Source organism: Strix uralensis, chromosome 26 (assembly GCF_047716275.1).
Source record: "Strix uralensis isolate ZFMK-TIS-50842 chromosome 26, bStrUra1, whole genome shotgun sequence".
Taxonomy (NCBI): domain Eukaryota; kingdom Metazoa; phylum Chordata; class Aves; order Strigiformes; family Strigidae; genus Strix; species Strix uralensis.
The window spans coordinates 8,245,396-8,259,672 of NC_133997.1; the positions used below are offsets into that span (position 1 = coordinate 8,245,396).

The 14,277-nt window shown below is 51.7% G+C and overlaps 1 protein-coding gene and 1 pseudogene across 1 annotated transcript; both read right to left on the reverse strand.

Annotated features, from left to right (window-relative positions):
• Positions 1-613: 613 nt before the first annotated feature.
• Positions 614-1,320, reverse strand: LOC141954884 (ran-specific GTPase-activating protein pseudogene; annotated as a pseudogene).
• A 1,518-nt stretch (positions 1,321-2,838) lies between these two features.
• Positions 2,839-8,730, reverse strand: LOC141935091 (ubiquitin carboxyl-terminal hydrolase 17-like protein 6). Its single transcript, XM_074851045.1, has 13 exons — positions 8,670-8,730; positions 8,357-8,557; positions 7,786-7,896; positions 7,616-7,709; positions 7,406-7,473; positions 7,174-7,244; positions 6,554-6,636; positions 6,194-6,305; positions 5,719-5,859; positions 5,401-5,501; positions 4,353-4,527; positions 3,894-4,088; positions 2,839-2,949 (listed from the first exon to the last, which is right to left on the reverse strand). Exons 1-13 carry the CDS (start codon positions 8,728-8,730, stop codon positions 2,839-2,841), a joined length of 1,524 nt encoding a protein of 507 aa, XP_074707146.1.
• Positions 8,731-14,277: the final 5,547 nt, after the last annotated feature.

Genomic DNA, 14,277 nt, shown 5'->3' on the forward strand with positions numbered 1-14,277 from the left:
GGTGGGTGGTGCTGGTTCCTCCCACGCTAACTCGGTAGCCCTCCCAGCTCGTTGCCGAGGGGTGGAGTGTGAGCTGGTCTCCTCGGGCGAGTGACCGTTGGTGTGTTTACACCTCGTTCAAAACAGGCGCCACCGGCCCTTGGCTCCGCCCACAGCCCACGCCGCCTCAGCTGCCCGCCCACCGGCTTGCCAGTCTCCTTAGAGCCGGCTAGCCACCTTTTGGTCTCCAAAAAGATTCAAAAGCCCCCCAAAAAAGCTCCTTTCCGGTCCCTTTTGCCGCGAATCCCCCCAGTGCGGGCTTACCTGCACTGGAGCTGGTCTCCTCGGCGAGTGACCAAAAATATAAAAAATAACAAATTTCACAAGTTTGTTTTATTCACTCTTTTGGATGACTATAAATAAGTGTTTCCACTATGGAAAAGAAAGTTAGCACAGTACATTTTCATGACTGGGGAATGGATTTTCTGAAGACATCTTCAAAAGGGCAAAAGCTTAGAAAAAACAATCTGAATGTTGAATTCAGTTCCTTATAAAGTCCCTTGTAAAAATTAATAAAAATAAAAAAAAAAAAAAAAAGAAAGAAGAAAGAAAGAAAAAAAGTAAGGGAAAAACTGCAAGGCCCAAGATGATTTATTGCTTTTCTTCAGTTTTTTCCTTGGTCTCTTTCTTCTCAGATTCTCTGCTCTCTTCCTTTACAGAAAGCTCTTCTAGTTTTTCAGCAACTTTATCAGCACTATCATTTTTGTCTGTGCCTGCTTTCTTTGCTCTCTTGTCTACTTCATTCCTGCATTCTTCAAATTTTGCCTTAAATTTCTGTGCATTCTCTGCATTTAAAAACCGGATTGCCGGAAGTTCAGGCTTGGGGCTTTCATCTGCAAAGTCAGCATGTGTGTTCCAGACCCGTGCCCTGTCGCTCCCAGCATTAGGCTTCAGCTCCATTAAGGGTGTGATATAACGGTTTGCACAGATTTTCAGGGTTTTATCCCTCCTCATGAGGAGGCGAATTGTTCCCTTCTCCTTGTGTTTTAGGAGTTTTACGTCACCAGTTCCTCGCTCTTTCCATTCTGGAAGGTCATTCTCAGACGCAAACCGGAATAGCTTTGCTCGCATCTTAAAAAGTTCTTCCTCATCCTCTTCCAGAGTTTTTATTTCTTGCTCAGGAAGGGAAACTATGGGCTCAAACTGAGGATCATGGTTAGAATCATCTGCATTTTCAGTAGAAGTATCATGCTCCTCATGTGTTTCCTTAGTGTCCGCCATGGGGCCGGGCTCGCTCCGCTCCGCTCGCCGTTGCCGCCTGCCCGCCGAGCTTCCTGCCGCGCGCCCCCACCCCTCCCGCCTTTACCTCATTCCCGCAGCCCGCGCCGCTGCTGCCGCAACCCTCCAAAAACCAGAACGGACAGTCCAGGTATTGACTCCCATTTCAAACAGGAGACTAAACAGAAAGTAACACAAAGCAAGTGGGAATGGGGACAGAAAACAGGAGGAAAAGGCCAGTCTCAGTGCTGGGGGGCTACATTTAAATTACACTGGATTCCTAAAACCTGATAGCTTGGGTAAACCGAAATTTCATCCAGGAAGGATCACAGCTGTGCTTGCCAGCGCTAAAACAATGGGCACGAGCCTCTGCATTTCTGCAGCCTCTAGGGAGAAACACCAACTAGGGACCCTTGAAGTTCCTGAATAGTAACACTAAACCACAAAGGACCAACTTTCTTGCTTCGGCTGTAGTAACAGTAGGACAGCAGCACAGGTCTGGAACTGTAGAGTGACGGCTAACATAAGAGCAAGACAACGAAGAAATATTCAAAGTATAAGCTTTCGGGCATCCTTTCCAAAAAAATCTTAAGTAATTTTAACTTTGCTGCTTTATCGTTCAGCAATAATTGGCAAGCTTTCCAGTGATTTATTCCTACCACACTAAGATCCAGGTTCTGCTTTGGAAAGCATACAGAAATATGTGTCTTTAAAACCAAACCAAACCAAACCAAACCAAACCAAACCAAACCAAACCAAACCCCTACACTTTAGACCAAGACCTGAGTTAGCTTTAAGAACAAAGCTAATTGTGTCTCCAACACCAGAAGCACGGGAGGCTGCGGTGCTTTTACGGTGAGAGAGAGAGAGGACTTGTACAGAGAGCTGCAAGGCTTCCAGCTCCCTATGGCTACTCACAGCCCCAGTCAGGTTCAGTCAGAGCACGCAAGAAGGGAATGGTTTTGCTTTGTCTTGCATTTACTTGAATTGGTTGTAACTAACACTAAGTCTTCCCCCCTACTCCAGGATTTTCCCTTTTTTTTTTATATATTTTTTGAGGCCTCTCTGTTAGCTTATGGTAAGATGCTACTTAGAAATGGAATACAGGCATGCCGGGGAGCACAGGAAGCTAAAAGGATGTTAACCTTCCTTATGAACGTGTGATTTGTTTGCATGCACATGCTAGTAAGCAAAAAGAGCTCTTTCTGAGTAATTAAACCTCATCTGAATGAGATCAACTACTATAAACGTGGTTCATATTAATGCATTACATGAACTGCTAGGCTCCCTGGGCCTGTTAAACTAACTCAACTAACTCACCATGAGAGGCGTTCATGTCCAGAAAGGAATGCGAGCCAACCAGTGATAGAATTACAGGTGTCGGATTTAGACCTCGTGGCTTTAGACCTACGTACAAGAAGTGTTCAACTTAAAGTTGACTGTATACTATTCCTCCTGCTCCGAGGACTGAGGTCTCCTGGACAGAGACACAAGCATCTCAAAAGCCTTGGAAATGAAGCTGTTGATTGTTGATTACCCAGTACTGACCCCTGGACGATACCTCTAGTTACTGGCCTCCAACTACACTTGGTGCCACTGAGCAGCGCCCTCTGGGCCCGGCCGTTCAGACCGTTTCAGTCCCCCTTGCTGTTGGCTCATACAGCCCATTTCTGTTCCAGTGACGTGAACTCCCTATTGAGAAGGAAGAGACTGGAAGACGGGCACCTGCGAGCACACAGCTTTCAAAATCCCACAACATAAACCTCCCACGCTGGGCATTTCCACCAATTGCCCCCAAGCCCCCAGAGAAGAGAACACCCCGTAAATTACACATGCAAGGCCAACAAGTGTTTTTAATTCTGGCTTTGGCTCCCAAAGGAGCAAAGCAGTCCCAAAAGCAAAAAAAGGATTAAGCTTCTTCCTCGAGGGACCTCTGGGCAGGCGGGCCAGCCGGCAGAGCTGTCCGAGTCTCTGGAAGGTCTCCCTGAGCTCTTCCTGGCTAGAGGCAGCACTGGGAGGAGGGACAGGGTGGGCTGCTGGTGCCCTTTGTGCAGCTTGGTCTCTGCTGGGGGCAGTTTTGGTGCTTCCTGGATTTCTTCTCCTCGTCCTTCCCGGATTTCTCCTCCTCCTCCTCCTCCTCCTCCTCCTCCTCCTCCTCTGCGGCACTGCAGAGATCAGATGTTGTGCTCTGCCCTCACGCAGGGCCACGATCTGCCCCTGTCACCACCACACTGCCCCGAGTGGTTGATTCACCTGTGTCTCTGGGGCACTGAAACCCTCCCCCTCCTCCTGCTCCTCCTCCTCCTCCTTGCTGAGGGGTCATATTCTGTGATTTCCACAGAGCGGCTGTGGAGATCATAGCCCCGCTGTGGGGATCTGCTCCGCTCTCTCCCCCTCGGCAGGGTTGATGCGAAGGGTTGGTCCTGATGTGGAGGACTTGCTCTGCTCCTTCTCCTCCTGCTCCTCCTGCTCACAGAGTGGTGGTAGTCCTCGTACTTCACGAACCGTCTCCGGAGATCATAGCCCCGCCGTGGGGATCTGCTCCGCTCTGTCCCCCTCGGCAGGGTTGACGCGGAGGGTTGATCCTGACGTGGAGGACTTGCTCTGCTCCTCCTCCTCCTGCTCCTCCTGCTCACAGAGTGGTGGCAGTCCCCGTACTCCACGAACCGTCTCCGGAGATCATAGCCCCGCCGTGGGGATCTGCTCTGGGCCCTTTCCCTGGCACCATTCCTCTGGCAGTGGGAAGAAGGGCTGGATCCGTGCTCCTCTTTGCTGTTGTCTTCTCGCACGGTGTGCGGCACACGGTCAAATGGCTGACAGCAGCTTTCCTCCTGAAAGGACCAGAACTGTGGGCAACCCCCAGAAGCTGTGGGAGGGGACAGCTAAGGGCCTCCCAAAGGCTCTCTGGGAGGGCTGCAAAGGCAGAGGGACCACAGGTGGAGAAACGGGATAGGTCCAGGTGGGATGCTTTCAGATGGAGCAGCGTTGCAGCTCTGAAGAAAGCTGCACTGTGGCAGGGCAGAGAGAGCAATGCCAAGGTCCCAGAAAGAAATCCACTGTCCATCTGGTGCCCTGACCCACGTCCCCAGACTTACCTGAGTCTGACGAGGCAGACCCTGTGGTCCCACAGAAGCCGCCTGCATGCTGCCAGCCGCCCACTGGCTCAGGAAGGAACGGGCATAGGAGACTGCCCATGAGGAAGAAGCCCTTTCTCCAAGTTCCAAATCCAAACGCCTCCTCTTGGGTTCAGTCATTGTCTTGGAGCTGTTTCTACAACAGAGAAAAGACGTAACCGCGATTACAAGTCAGGGTCCGCAGTATCGTGTCTGGACTTCAGTGTGTAAACGTACCTCTTCTGTAACTTCTGCTTTGTTCCTGATTCTATTTTAGTTTACACTTACTGGTACAGATCACATGGACAGAATTGCTTTATGCTCCCGTCACTTTTAAATACTAATGCCAACTAAAAATTTTAAAAAGACCACCCTGTATAGCTTCAGCCGTGGTCTTCTCACCAGGTCTGCCTCTGGTGGAACAAGACCCCGCCTTTACACCCCCTACAGCCTCCGTTTCGTAGAACCATGGAATGGCTTGGGCTGGAAGGGTCCTTAAAGATCATCTAGTTCCAACCCTCCTGCCACGGGCAGGGACACCTTCCACTAGACCAGGTTGCCCAAAGCCCCGTCCAACCGGGCCTTCAACACTTCCAGGGAGCGGGCAGCCCCAAGCTCTCTAGACAACCGCTTCCAGTGTCTCACGACCATCACAGTAAAGAATTTCTTCCTTAGATCTGATCTAAATCTACCCTCTTGCAGTTTAAAATTGTTACCCCTCATCCTATCCCTACACCCCCTGACAAAGAGTCCCTCCCGTCTTTCCTGTAGGCCCCCTTTAAGCACGCTTCTCTACATGAGCCAGCTTCAGATAGCAGACAAGTAGCAGTTTACACCAGGGCAGCAACCTAAAGCCCACAAGGAGAGAGCAGGACTGATGGGGGGTAGTTCAGGTTTGACAGCGCTGAAGGACGCAGGAAGTAGTTGTCTCCCATGGCAGAAACACAGAAACAGAAAGAGGAGGAGAAGAAAAAAAGCAAAGCCAGGAAAAGGAGATGTATTCCGAACACATGTTAAGACTTGTTTTTACCTGACATAAAACAGTAAATAGGCTTGCTGACTGAGGACTGTGTCGATGTCACAACCACCCACAAAATCATCTTCCATCTCATACCACAGCCCATCGCTGGCCTGTAAAAAAGGCGTCAATATCTGGAGATGAACCGCGTCTTTTCTCAACAAAAACACAGGCAGAAAACGACAGAGCCAAGAGTCCATCAGAACAAATCCAATCCAGCCCCTAAGGAGACCTTCTTCCCCAAAACCTTGGCTGCCAGTAACACTGCCACGAACATTTGTCTTCCCCAGCACACATTCTTCCCTGGTTTGGAAGGAAGCTGCTCTTTACCTTTACGTAGCAGTAGTAGTGTCCTGTGTCGCAGCTGTCACCGCCATGTACCAGGACAGCATATAAGGAGTAGAGGAGCGGTTCTCCGGCTGTCTCAGACATGTACGGGTGAAGATCCAAGTGCTCGGGATACTCCACAACCTACGGAGAGACCAGGAGGGCTCAGGCATGATCCTGAAATACTCCAGGAAATAACCTTCCAAGACCAGCGCCCAGAGGTGTGCAAACACATCTTTGGGGCTCATGAACACTTGCTGTTCCCTAAAGCAACATGTCATGGTCTGGGGGGCAGGAGACTGTTCTCGGCCAAAGCAGCTCTGTCGGAGCAGAGTACGTGCTTGTCTTCCCACGGGAACTCTCCTCTCCCCACAAGGAAACATGAAAAACTCCACATGAACCGCTTGTGAAAGAGCGCACTGCCTCGGCAAATCTCCTGCTCCAGGAACATAAAGTGGCATCCCAACTGCCTACACACCTTGCTGATCTTGCTGCTGGTGAAAAATTCAAATCTCTTCAGACACACCGTGAGAACCTTGGGCGCGCGGTGGACTGTAAACCTCTTGGAGGCGGTAACCATCTTGTCACACCTGGAAAGCAAGCAGAGAGCCACGTGCTGAGATGCGCCCTGTCTTGCCCCAAGAAGGCCAGACAAGCTTTCACGGCTCACACATCCTCACGCTATTTTAAGGCTGTTCAGTGCCATAAGGCCATATCAGAAAAAAGCTGCGTCTCATTACGGTGCATTAAACCTGTGTGAAAAGGTGACTTATGAGAGATGACACGCAGCGCCTGCACGCACGATCTAGCGCCAATATGTCGCTAGTAGCCGTCTTACCTGCTGCATTTAAAGCAGTTTTCGCCGCCCAGCTTCTCCGGTTTCACAAAGTCCTGCAGAGCTGCGGGGACAGATGAGGCTGCCTGGAGGAGTGAGAAAGGAGAGCGCTGAGCTGCGGGAGATACCCTCGCCCAAACACTGACTAGGAGTGCACACAAAACCCCAGCTAGATGACGCTCAAGCAGTGTCCAGGAGGAGGCAGAAAGAGGGTGTTACGCTCGACATTCCCCTCATTTCCCAGGGATTGCCAGGGCTACCAAGAGCTCCATCTCTGCGCCACCGCTCCGTTGAGCTACCGATGGTGTGCAGGGTCATCAGTCACGAAAACAACACAACCCACCAGCCTAGGAGCCAGACGGGTGCTGAGGGAGGGCAAAGGGAAGAAGGAGGAGACTACATCAAGGGTGCAGGGAGGGAAGTGAGGGCTTGCTCAGCTTAAGGCCAGCACCTACAGGGAGACCACTGCCACGGCCTCCCCAGGAGGACACCGTCCATTCCACATCCCACCCACCACCAGGCTCTCTGGTGTTCGCAGGATACACTTCTAAGTCACCTCTGTTGATTCTGGAAAGCTACAAGGGCCTTGGGACATCTTGAAGCACAGCTGCAAAGCCTCTTACTTCTATATCCAAAGGAACATCCAGGAAGGCCTCGTAGGAATCGGAAACCGCGCTGCAGCTCAAGCACGTGACTGGAAGGCAAATGGAAATGCTCAGCGATAGGGGAAGGCAACTGACTGTGCCCGTTTACGTCCTTCAGAGCTACTACGCCAGTCACACCACCAGCTGTTTCTCACAGGCAGACAGAAGGACACAGACAATTCCAAGGAGAGCAATGGTTGTGGAAAAGTACCTCTGGATCTCAGAAAGCCCCCAAATATTTGATGGACAACGGTATCTGATTGCGAAGCAAAGTCCAAGCTGGAAATCAATGGTAAGGCAGAGAGTTAGCTCTTCCCAAGAGTTTTGCTCTGTCTGTAAGCTCGGGGCATAGGGCTTCCTTGATGGGAGTGCATCAAGGTGTCCAAAGGGCTCATTGAAAAGGTGATTTGTTTGTACTTACTTGCTCAGACAATCTCTCTGCATGGCATCGACAGTGCAGCGTAAGAATTCATGGGCATCTTCCTGCATGTCAGCCTCGAAATGTTCTCCTATTCCTACGAAAGAAGAAGTTAGTAGTTCTCTCCTACAAGAATGGAAGAAAAACCTGTAAAAGCACCTGAAATGGCTTACGTCTGAGAACCCTGATGATAGCCCAAGGCTCGATGGCAGTGCCTGAGGAATGCAGGACCGTGTGAACGTGCTCTTCCATACTGCACATGACGCAGAAGCCTTGCCGACGACCTGAAGAGGGAGGGAGGGAGGGAGGGAGGGAAGGCAGGAGGGAGGGAAGGTTCTCAGGTTAGCAAAACACCCATAGCGAGCGATGGGAAACCTAATGGAGATCTTGACGTTGTAAGAACAGCCTCCACCCTCTTCTCCCAAGGTACCAATGTCCCAACAAACCCGGGAGACTTTAGTGCATAGAAAACGTTCTTCAGAGGCATGCTGAACTGTCAAAACTTTTCTGTGCCACAAGCAAAGAGCGTTTAACTTGCAGGAGCGGGGACTAAGACCCAGGGCCAGGAAGAGGTGCCTTTCTGAAGGCACGAACAAGCAGCTTCGAGGCTCGAGTGTTCAAAGAACACCCAGTGCGGGGGTTGAGAAAGAAGGGCTGCTTTTCTCCTAAATCTGATTCCAGATTCTGGGAATCCCTGGGAAGTGCCCCACAGATTTACAGAGAGATGTTCCTAAAAGCACTCACACGACTGGCTGTGCTCCCGAGAGAGCAGGTAGTTGGCCAGAGGGGGCGTGTACGTCAGGCACTGCAGGACGGAGTTGATGAAGCACGTATTGCCCAGGTTGTACAGTCCCGCTCCAGCTCTCTGCCGCTGCTGCCATTCCATGCAAATCGTCTCTGGGACAAAGGGACGTCTTTGTGGCAGAGCCATCTCCTCGGCAATGACTGCAGGGAAAGGACATTTGAAAAGAGATGACACGATATGGTTACATGAAAGCCTATTGATAAAGTCGAGTTCTTTACAGGAGCACCCAGTACAACCAGCTCTACATCCAACCCAGAAGCACCGCCAGAAGCTGCCATGGAAATATACGGGTCAAGAAACAGTTTTGGAACATCGCCTGTTCCCCTGCTGACTTTGCCAGAAGTCCAACAAGCCCACGCCCCGATTTCTGTGCCTTGGGCTACCTTCCTTTCCCTCCGGAGTCTGGAATTGGAGTCCCAGCTCAAGTGTTCCCTCTTCCTGATTGTAACATGGCGAAAACAAGCAAGTCTCTAGCCCAGAAGGTGACCCCACTGATGTCAGATCTTTCTACGAGCAATGACGCCTTTCAAAGGCTCGTACTAGCGGCACAGGAGTGATGAGACACATTTTCCTGTGTTTCATTGAAAACGCCTGGGTCAGTCTGGCTGCGATTAGGAGGCCCCAGAATTCACTCTAGCTTGTCAGCACATGAGCACTCAGGGGTGGAGCACCAGCCACGTCCGTGGCCAAACCTGCTGGGGAAGCCGTTACTCCCAGGAGTCGTGCCCCATTGCGGCCACCGCTCCTCTCAGGAACAGAGCGGGAAGCTTTGGATGGCAAAGGATGTCAGGGTGCTCTCCAGAAAGAGAAGATCAGCGCAAATCCCCGATCCCCCAGAAATGATGGCAGGTCATCCAAATGGTTAAAAACCCCCAAATGCAACGCACGCAACAGCATCCGCCGTCCAAAGTGTTTCAGTGGTGCTTGTAACTGCTGCAGAGCTGCAGGCTGATGGCCCTGCTGTCCCTGTCACAGGACTCCGGCTGACAGCAATTACAAAGGCCCTTTTACCCCCTAGCTACCTACGCTCACGATCTGTCCTGAAAGTCAAATCACAATTACCTTTGAGAGAGGGTGGAAGCCGAGAGAAATGGGAAGTCAACGAGAAATGGCTGGAAGAAAGGAGGCACGCAAGTACCAAAGGAAGGAGCCGAGTTCTCCCGAAGGCCAGCTCAGCCCAACTGGCCTTCCCTGGCCCGCTTTTTGGGTAAAAAGCCCCTGGCCAGGTGACATCACAATTGCTGGGTGGGTGCTGCATCACTGCCCCTTTGTGACACGGGACGCACTGCAGCCACGCAGCTGCCACAGGCCCGGCACCTCCCGTAGCCAGCAGCTGGCAGCCCCTGGGCTTCCCCACGCACCGGGGAGGTGCCTCTTCACAGCTTTGCCTGCCACATTCGGGTTGCTGAGGGGTTTTTTACCACTCTTTGAGGTACAGGACTGTGCCCGTGAGACTCGTGCAGCAAAGCACCTGATCCGTTACCGGTTCACCTCCAACGACTTTCATCTGCCCCCAAGATACAGCCACAGGCTGACTCTGAACGAGCGCTACCAAAGAAACACCTCCAGCACCTGCGCTGGGTCGACCTTGGCTGGCTGCCCGGCCCCCACCCAGCTGCCCGTGAGAGGGCAGCTCCGAAAAACGTTTGCGGGTGGCTTTTTAGCATCGTCACATTTTGTCCTGCCTCCAGGGTTTGTTAGCTTTCTATCAGCCACAGCTTTGCCAGATACCCACTCAGGGTGGCCGGAGGCACTTTTGTTCCTGCCCCGCTCGGCTTAGGTAGCTTTGGGCTGTCCCCACGCGGGACATCTGCTATCACAACATCTCCATGAAACTTGTATACAACTCTAAGACAATACTGCCAAAGAATTGGGAAAAAGAAAACCAAAACCCCAAAACACACCACAGAATCACAGAATCCCAGAATTGTCTAGGTTGGAAAAGACCTTGAAGATCGTCCAGTCCAACCATTGACCTAACACTGACAGTTCCCAACTACAGCATATCCCTAAGCGCTAAGTCAACTTTACTCTTAAACCCCTCCAGGGATGGGGACTCCACCACCTCCCTGGGCAGCCCATTCCAACGCCCAACAACCCGTTCTGTAAAGAAATGTTTCCTAATATCTAGTCTAAACCTTCCCTGGCGCAGCTTGAGGCCATTACCTCTTGTCCTATTACTTGTTACTTGATTAAAGAGACTCATCCCCCCTCTCTGCACCCTCCTTTCAGGGAGTTGTAGAGGGCCATGAGGTCTCCCCTCAGCCTCCTCTTCTCCAGACTAAACCCCCCCAGTTCCCTCAGCCGCTCCCCATCAGACCTGTGCTCCAGACCCTGCACCAGCTCCGTTGCCCTTCTCTGGACACGCTCGAGTCATTCAATGGCCTTTTTGTAGTGAGGGGCCCAAAACTAAACCCAGGAATCGAGGGGCGGCCTCACCAGTGCCGAGTACAGGGGCAAGATCCCTTCCCTGTCCCTGCTGGCCATGCTATTGCTGATACAAGCCAGGATGCCATTGGCCTTCTTGGCCACCTGGGCACACTGCTGGCTCCTGTTCAGCCGGCTGTCAATCAACACCCCCAGGTCCCTCTCTGACTGGCAGCTCTCCAGCCACTCCTCCCCAAGCCTGTAGCGCTGCTGGGGTTGTAGTGGCCCAAGGGCAGCACCCGGCATTTGGCCTTATTAAAACTCATACAGCTGGCCTTAGCCCATCACTCCAGCCTGTCCAAATCCGTCTGCAGAGCCTCCCTACCCTCGAGCAGATCAACACTCCCACCCAACTTGGTGTCGTCTGCAAACTTACGGAGGGTGCATTCGATCCCCTCATCTAGATCATCAATAAAGATGTTAAACAGGAGTGGCCCCAAAACCGAGCCCTGGGGGACACCACTCGTGACCGGCCGCCAACTGGATTTAACTCCGTTCACCACAACTCTTTGGGCCCGGCCATCCAACCAGTTTTTTACCCAGCGAAGCGTGTGCCCATCCAAGCCGCGAATAGTCAGTTTTGCCAGGAGAATGCTGTGGGAAACGGTGTCAAAGGCCTTACTAAAGTCAAGGTAGACAACGTCCACAGCCTTTCCCTCATCCAATAAGCGGGTCGCCCTGTCGTAGAAGGAGATCAGGTTTGTCAGGCAGGACCTGCCTTTCACAAACCCATGCTGACTAGGCCTGATCCCCTGGTTGTCCATTATATGACTTTTAATGGCACCCGAGATGACCTGCTCCATGACCTTCCCTGGCACCGAGGTCAGACTGACAGGTCTACAGTTACCTGGATCCTCCTTCCTGCCTTTCTTGTAGATGGGTGTCACATTTGCCACCCTCCAGTCCAGTGGGACCTCCCCAGTTAGCCATGACTTCAGGTAAATCATGGACAGCGGCTTGGCGAGCACATCTGCCAACTCCCTCAGCACCCTTGGGTGTAACCCATCCGGTCCCACAGACTTGTGTGCATCCAAGTGGTGTAGCAGGTCTCTGACCACCTCCTCTTCAACTGTGCTGACCTCAATCTGCTTCCCCTCCCCATCTCCCAGCTCATGAGGCTGGGTGTCCAGGGAACAGCCAGTTCCAGGGCTAAAGACTGAGGCAAAGTAAGCGTTGAGCACCTCAGCCTTTTCCTCATCCTTAGTTACCATGTTTCCCTCTGCATCCAGTAGGGGAGGGAGATTTTCTCTAATCCTCCTCTTGCTGTTGACGAATTTATAGAAAGATTTTTTGTTATCCTTAACAGCTGCAGCCAAGTTGAGCTCTAGCTGCGCTTTGGCTCTCCTAATGTTCTCCCTGCATAACTTCACTACGACTTCATAGTCTTCATGAGAGGCCTGGCCCCTCTTCCAAAGGCGATAGATTCTTCTTTTGTTCTTGAGATCCAGCCAAAGGTCCCTGTTTAGCCAGGCCGGTCTCCTTCCCCTCCTGCTTGTTTTCCGGCAGACGGGAACAGCCCGCTCCTGTGCCTTTATGACTTCGCTCTTGAAGTATGTCCAGCCTTCCTGGACTCCCATTTCCTTCAAGGCAGCCTCCCAAGGGATTTTGTTAACCGGTCTCTTGAACAGGTCAAAGTTCGCCCTCCGGAAGTCTAAGGTGGCAGTTTTACTAACCCCTCTCTTTGTTTCTCGAGGGATCAAAAATTCGATCATCTCATGATCGCTACACCCTAGACGGCCTCCAGACTTTACCTCCCCCACAAGCTCTTCCCTGTTCACAAGAAGCAGGTCCAGGAGGGCACCTTCCCTGGTCGGTTCACTCACCAGCTGTATGAGGAAGTTATCCTCCACACATTCCAGGAACCTCCTGGATTGTTCCTTCTCCGCTGTGTTGTGATCCCAGCAGATACCCGGGAGGTTAAAGTCCCCCACAAGAACAATGGCAAGTGACCACGAGATTTCTCCAAACTGTAGAAAGCTTCATCCACCTCACTGCTTTGGTTGGGAGGTCTATAGCAGACTCCCACAGCAAGATCTGCTTTATTGGCCCTTAACCTGATCCACACGCTCTCAACCCCGTTATCACTATACTTGATTTCCGAGCTCTCATAGCATTCTCTTACATATAGGGCCACTCCGCCACCTCTCCTTCCCTGTCTGTCCCTCCTGAAGAGCTTGTAGCCATCAATTGCTGCACTCCAGTCGTGTGAGGCATCCCACCACGTTTGTGTTATAGCTACTGTGTCATAGTTCTCGTGCTGCATTATGGCTTCAAGCTCACCCTGTTTGTTGCTCATACTGCGTGCATTGCTGTAGATGCACTTGAGATGAGCTAATGAATCCAACACCCTCTGGTGAGCACGGGCCCCATTCCCTACCAGACCCTTCTCAGGTGCTTCCACGGTTCCTGAACATCTTTCCCTTCTCTCAAATGAAGTGGCAGAGGGAGATCCCTCACCAGTCCACCATCCTTCAAGCTTTGGCACGTTTCCCTTAAGCTTGTTCCTAACACGCCCAGTTATCTCCCCGTCCCCCCTCATATCTAGTTTAAAGCCCTGTCAATAAGCCCTGCTAACTCCTGCCCAAGAATCCTTTTTCCCCTCAGGGACAGCTGCATCCCACCTTTCTCATTTGTCGCCAGCAGACCAGGTGCCCTATAAACCTCGCCATGGTCAAAGAACCCAAAATTCCGACGGTGGCACCAGTCTCTGAGCCATGTGTTAATCATATACGTTTTCCACCCTCTCTCAGTGGCTTTCCCTTCCACTTGAGGGATTGACGAAAACACGACCTGAGCTCCCGAGCCTTCAATTAACCACCCCAGTGCTCTGAAGTCCTTTTTGAGTGACTTAAGACTTCTTTCTACCACCTCATTGATACCTGCCTGGATAACCAATAAGGGGTAGTAATCAGAGGGCCGCACCAGACTAGCGATTTTCCTTTTAATATCTCTGACCCGAGCCCCAGGGAGGCAGCAGACCTCTATGGTATGGGTCTGGTCGACATATGGGCCCTCTGTACCCCTCAGAACAGAGTCACCCACTACAATTACCCTCCTTTTCTTCTTACTTGAAGAAGTCGTAAGTTTTGGGGCTGAGAGATAAGTGGTAGATGACTCACCAGGTGGGTCCTCATTTCCGTCTTCAGTTGGCTGGCCGTCTAGTTCCAACACCTCATACCTATTGTATAATGACAGCTGGGAAGGTGAGGAGGGTGGAGGAGGTTTTCGCTGGCCTTTCCGAGGAAGAACCTGACTCCATTCCCCCCTGCCCTCCACATGCCTTCCTTCTGCCTGGTGAGAGGAGGGGAGGGAGCCATGTATTTCTTGTAGAGCCTCTACCTGTTGTCTTTGACTCAGAGTGTGGCTCCACCAGTCAATCTCATTTTCGCACTCTTTGATCGTTCTTAACCTTTCTACCTCCTCCCTCAATTCA

Bases quoted from the DNA above. Each gene is read 5' to 3' on its own strand.
- LOC141935091 (XM_074851045.1), bottom strand. From the start codon at position 8,730: ATGTTCCAAAACTGTTTCTTGACCCGTATATTTCCATGGCAGCTTCTG. The intron at 7,897-8,356 runs GTGAGTGCTTTT...CTCCCTCTTCAG, and splicing joins TCGGGAGCACAGCCAGTCGT to GTCGTCGGCAAGGCTTCTGC. The intron at 7,710-7,785 runs GTAAGCCATTTC...CTTCTTTCGTAG, and splicing joins TATCATCAGGGTTCTCAGAC to GAATAGGAGAACATTTCGAG.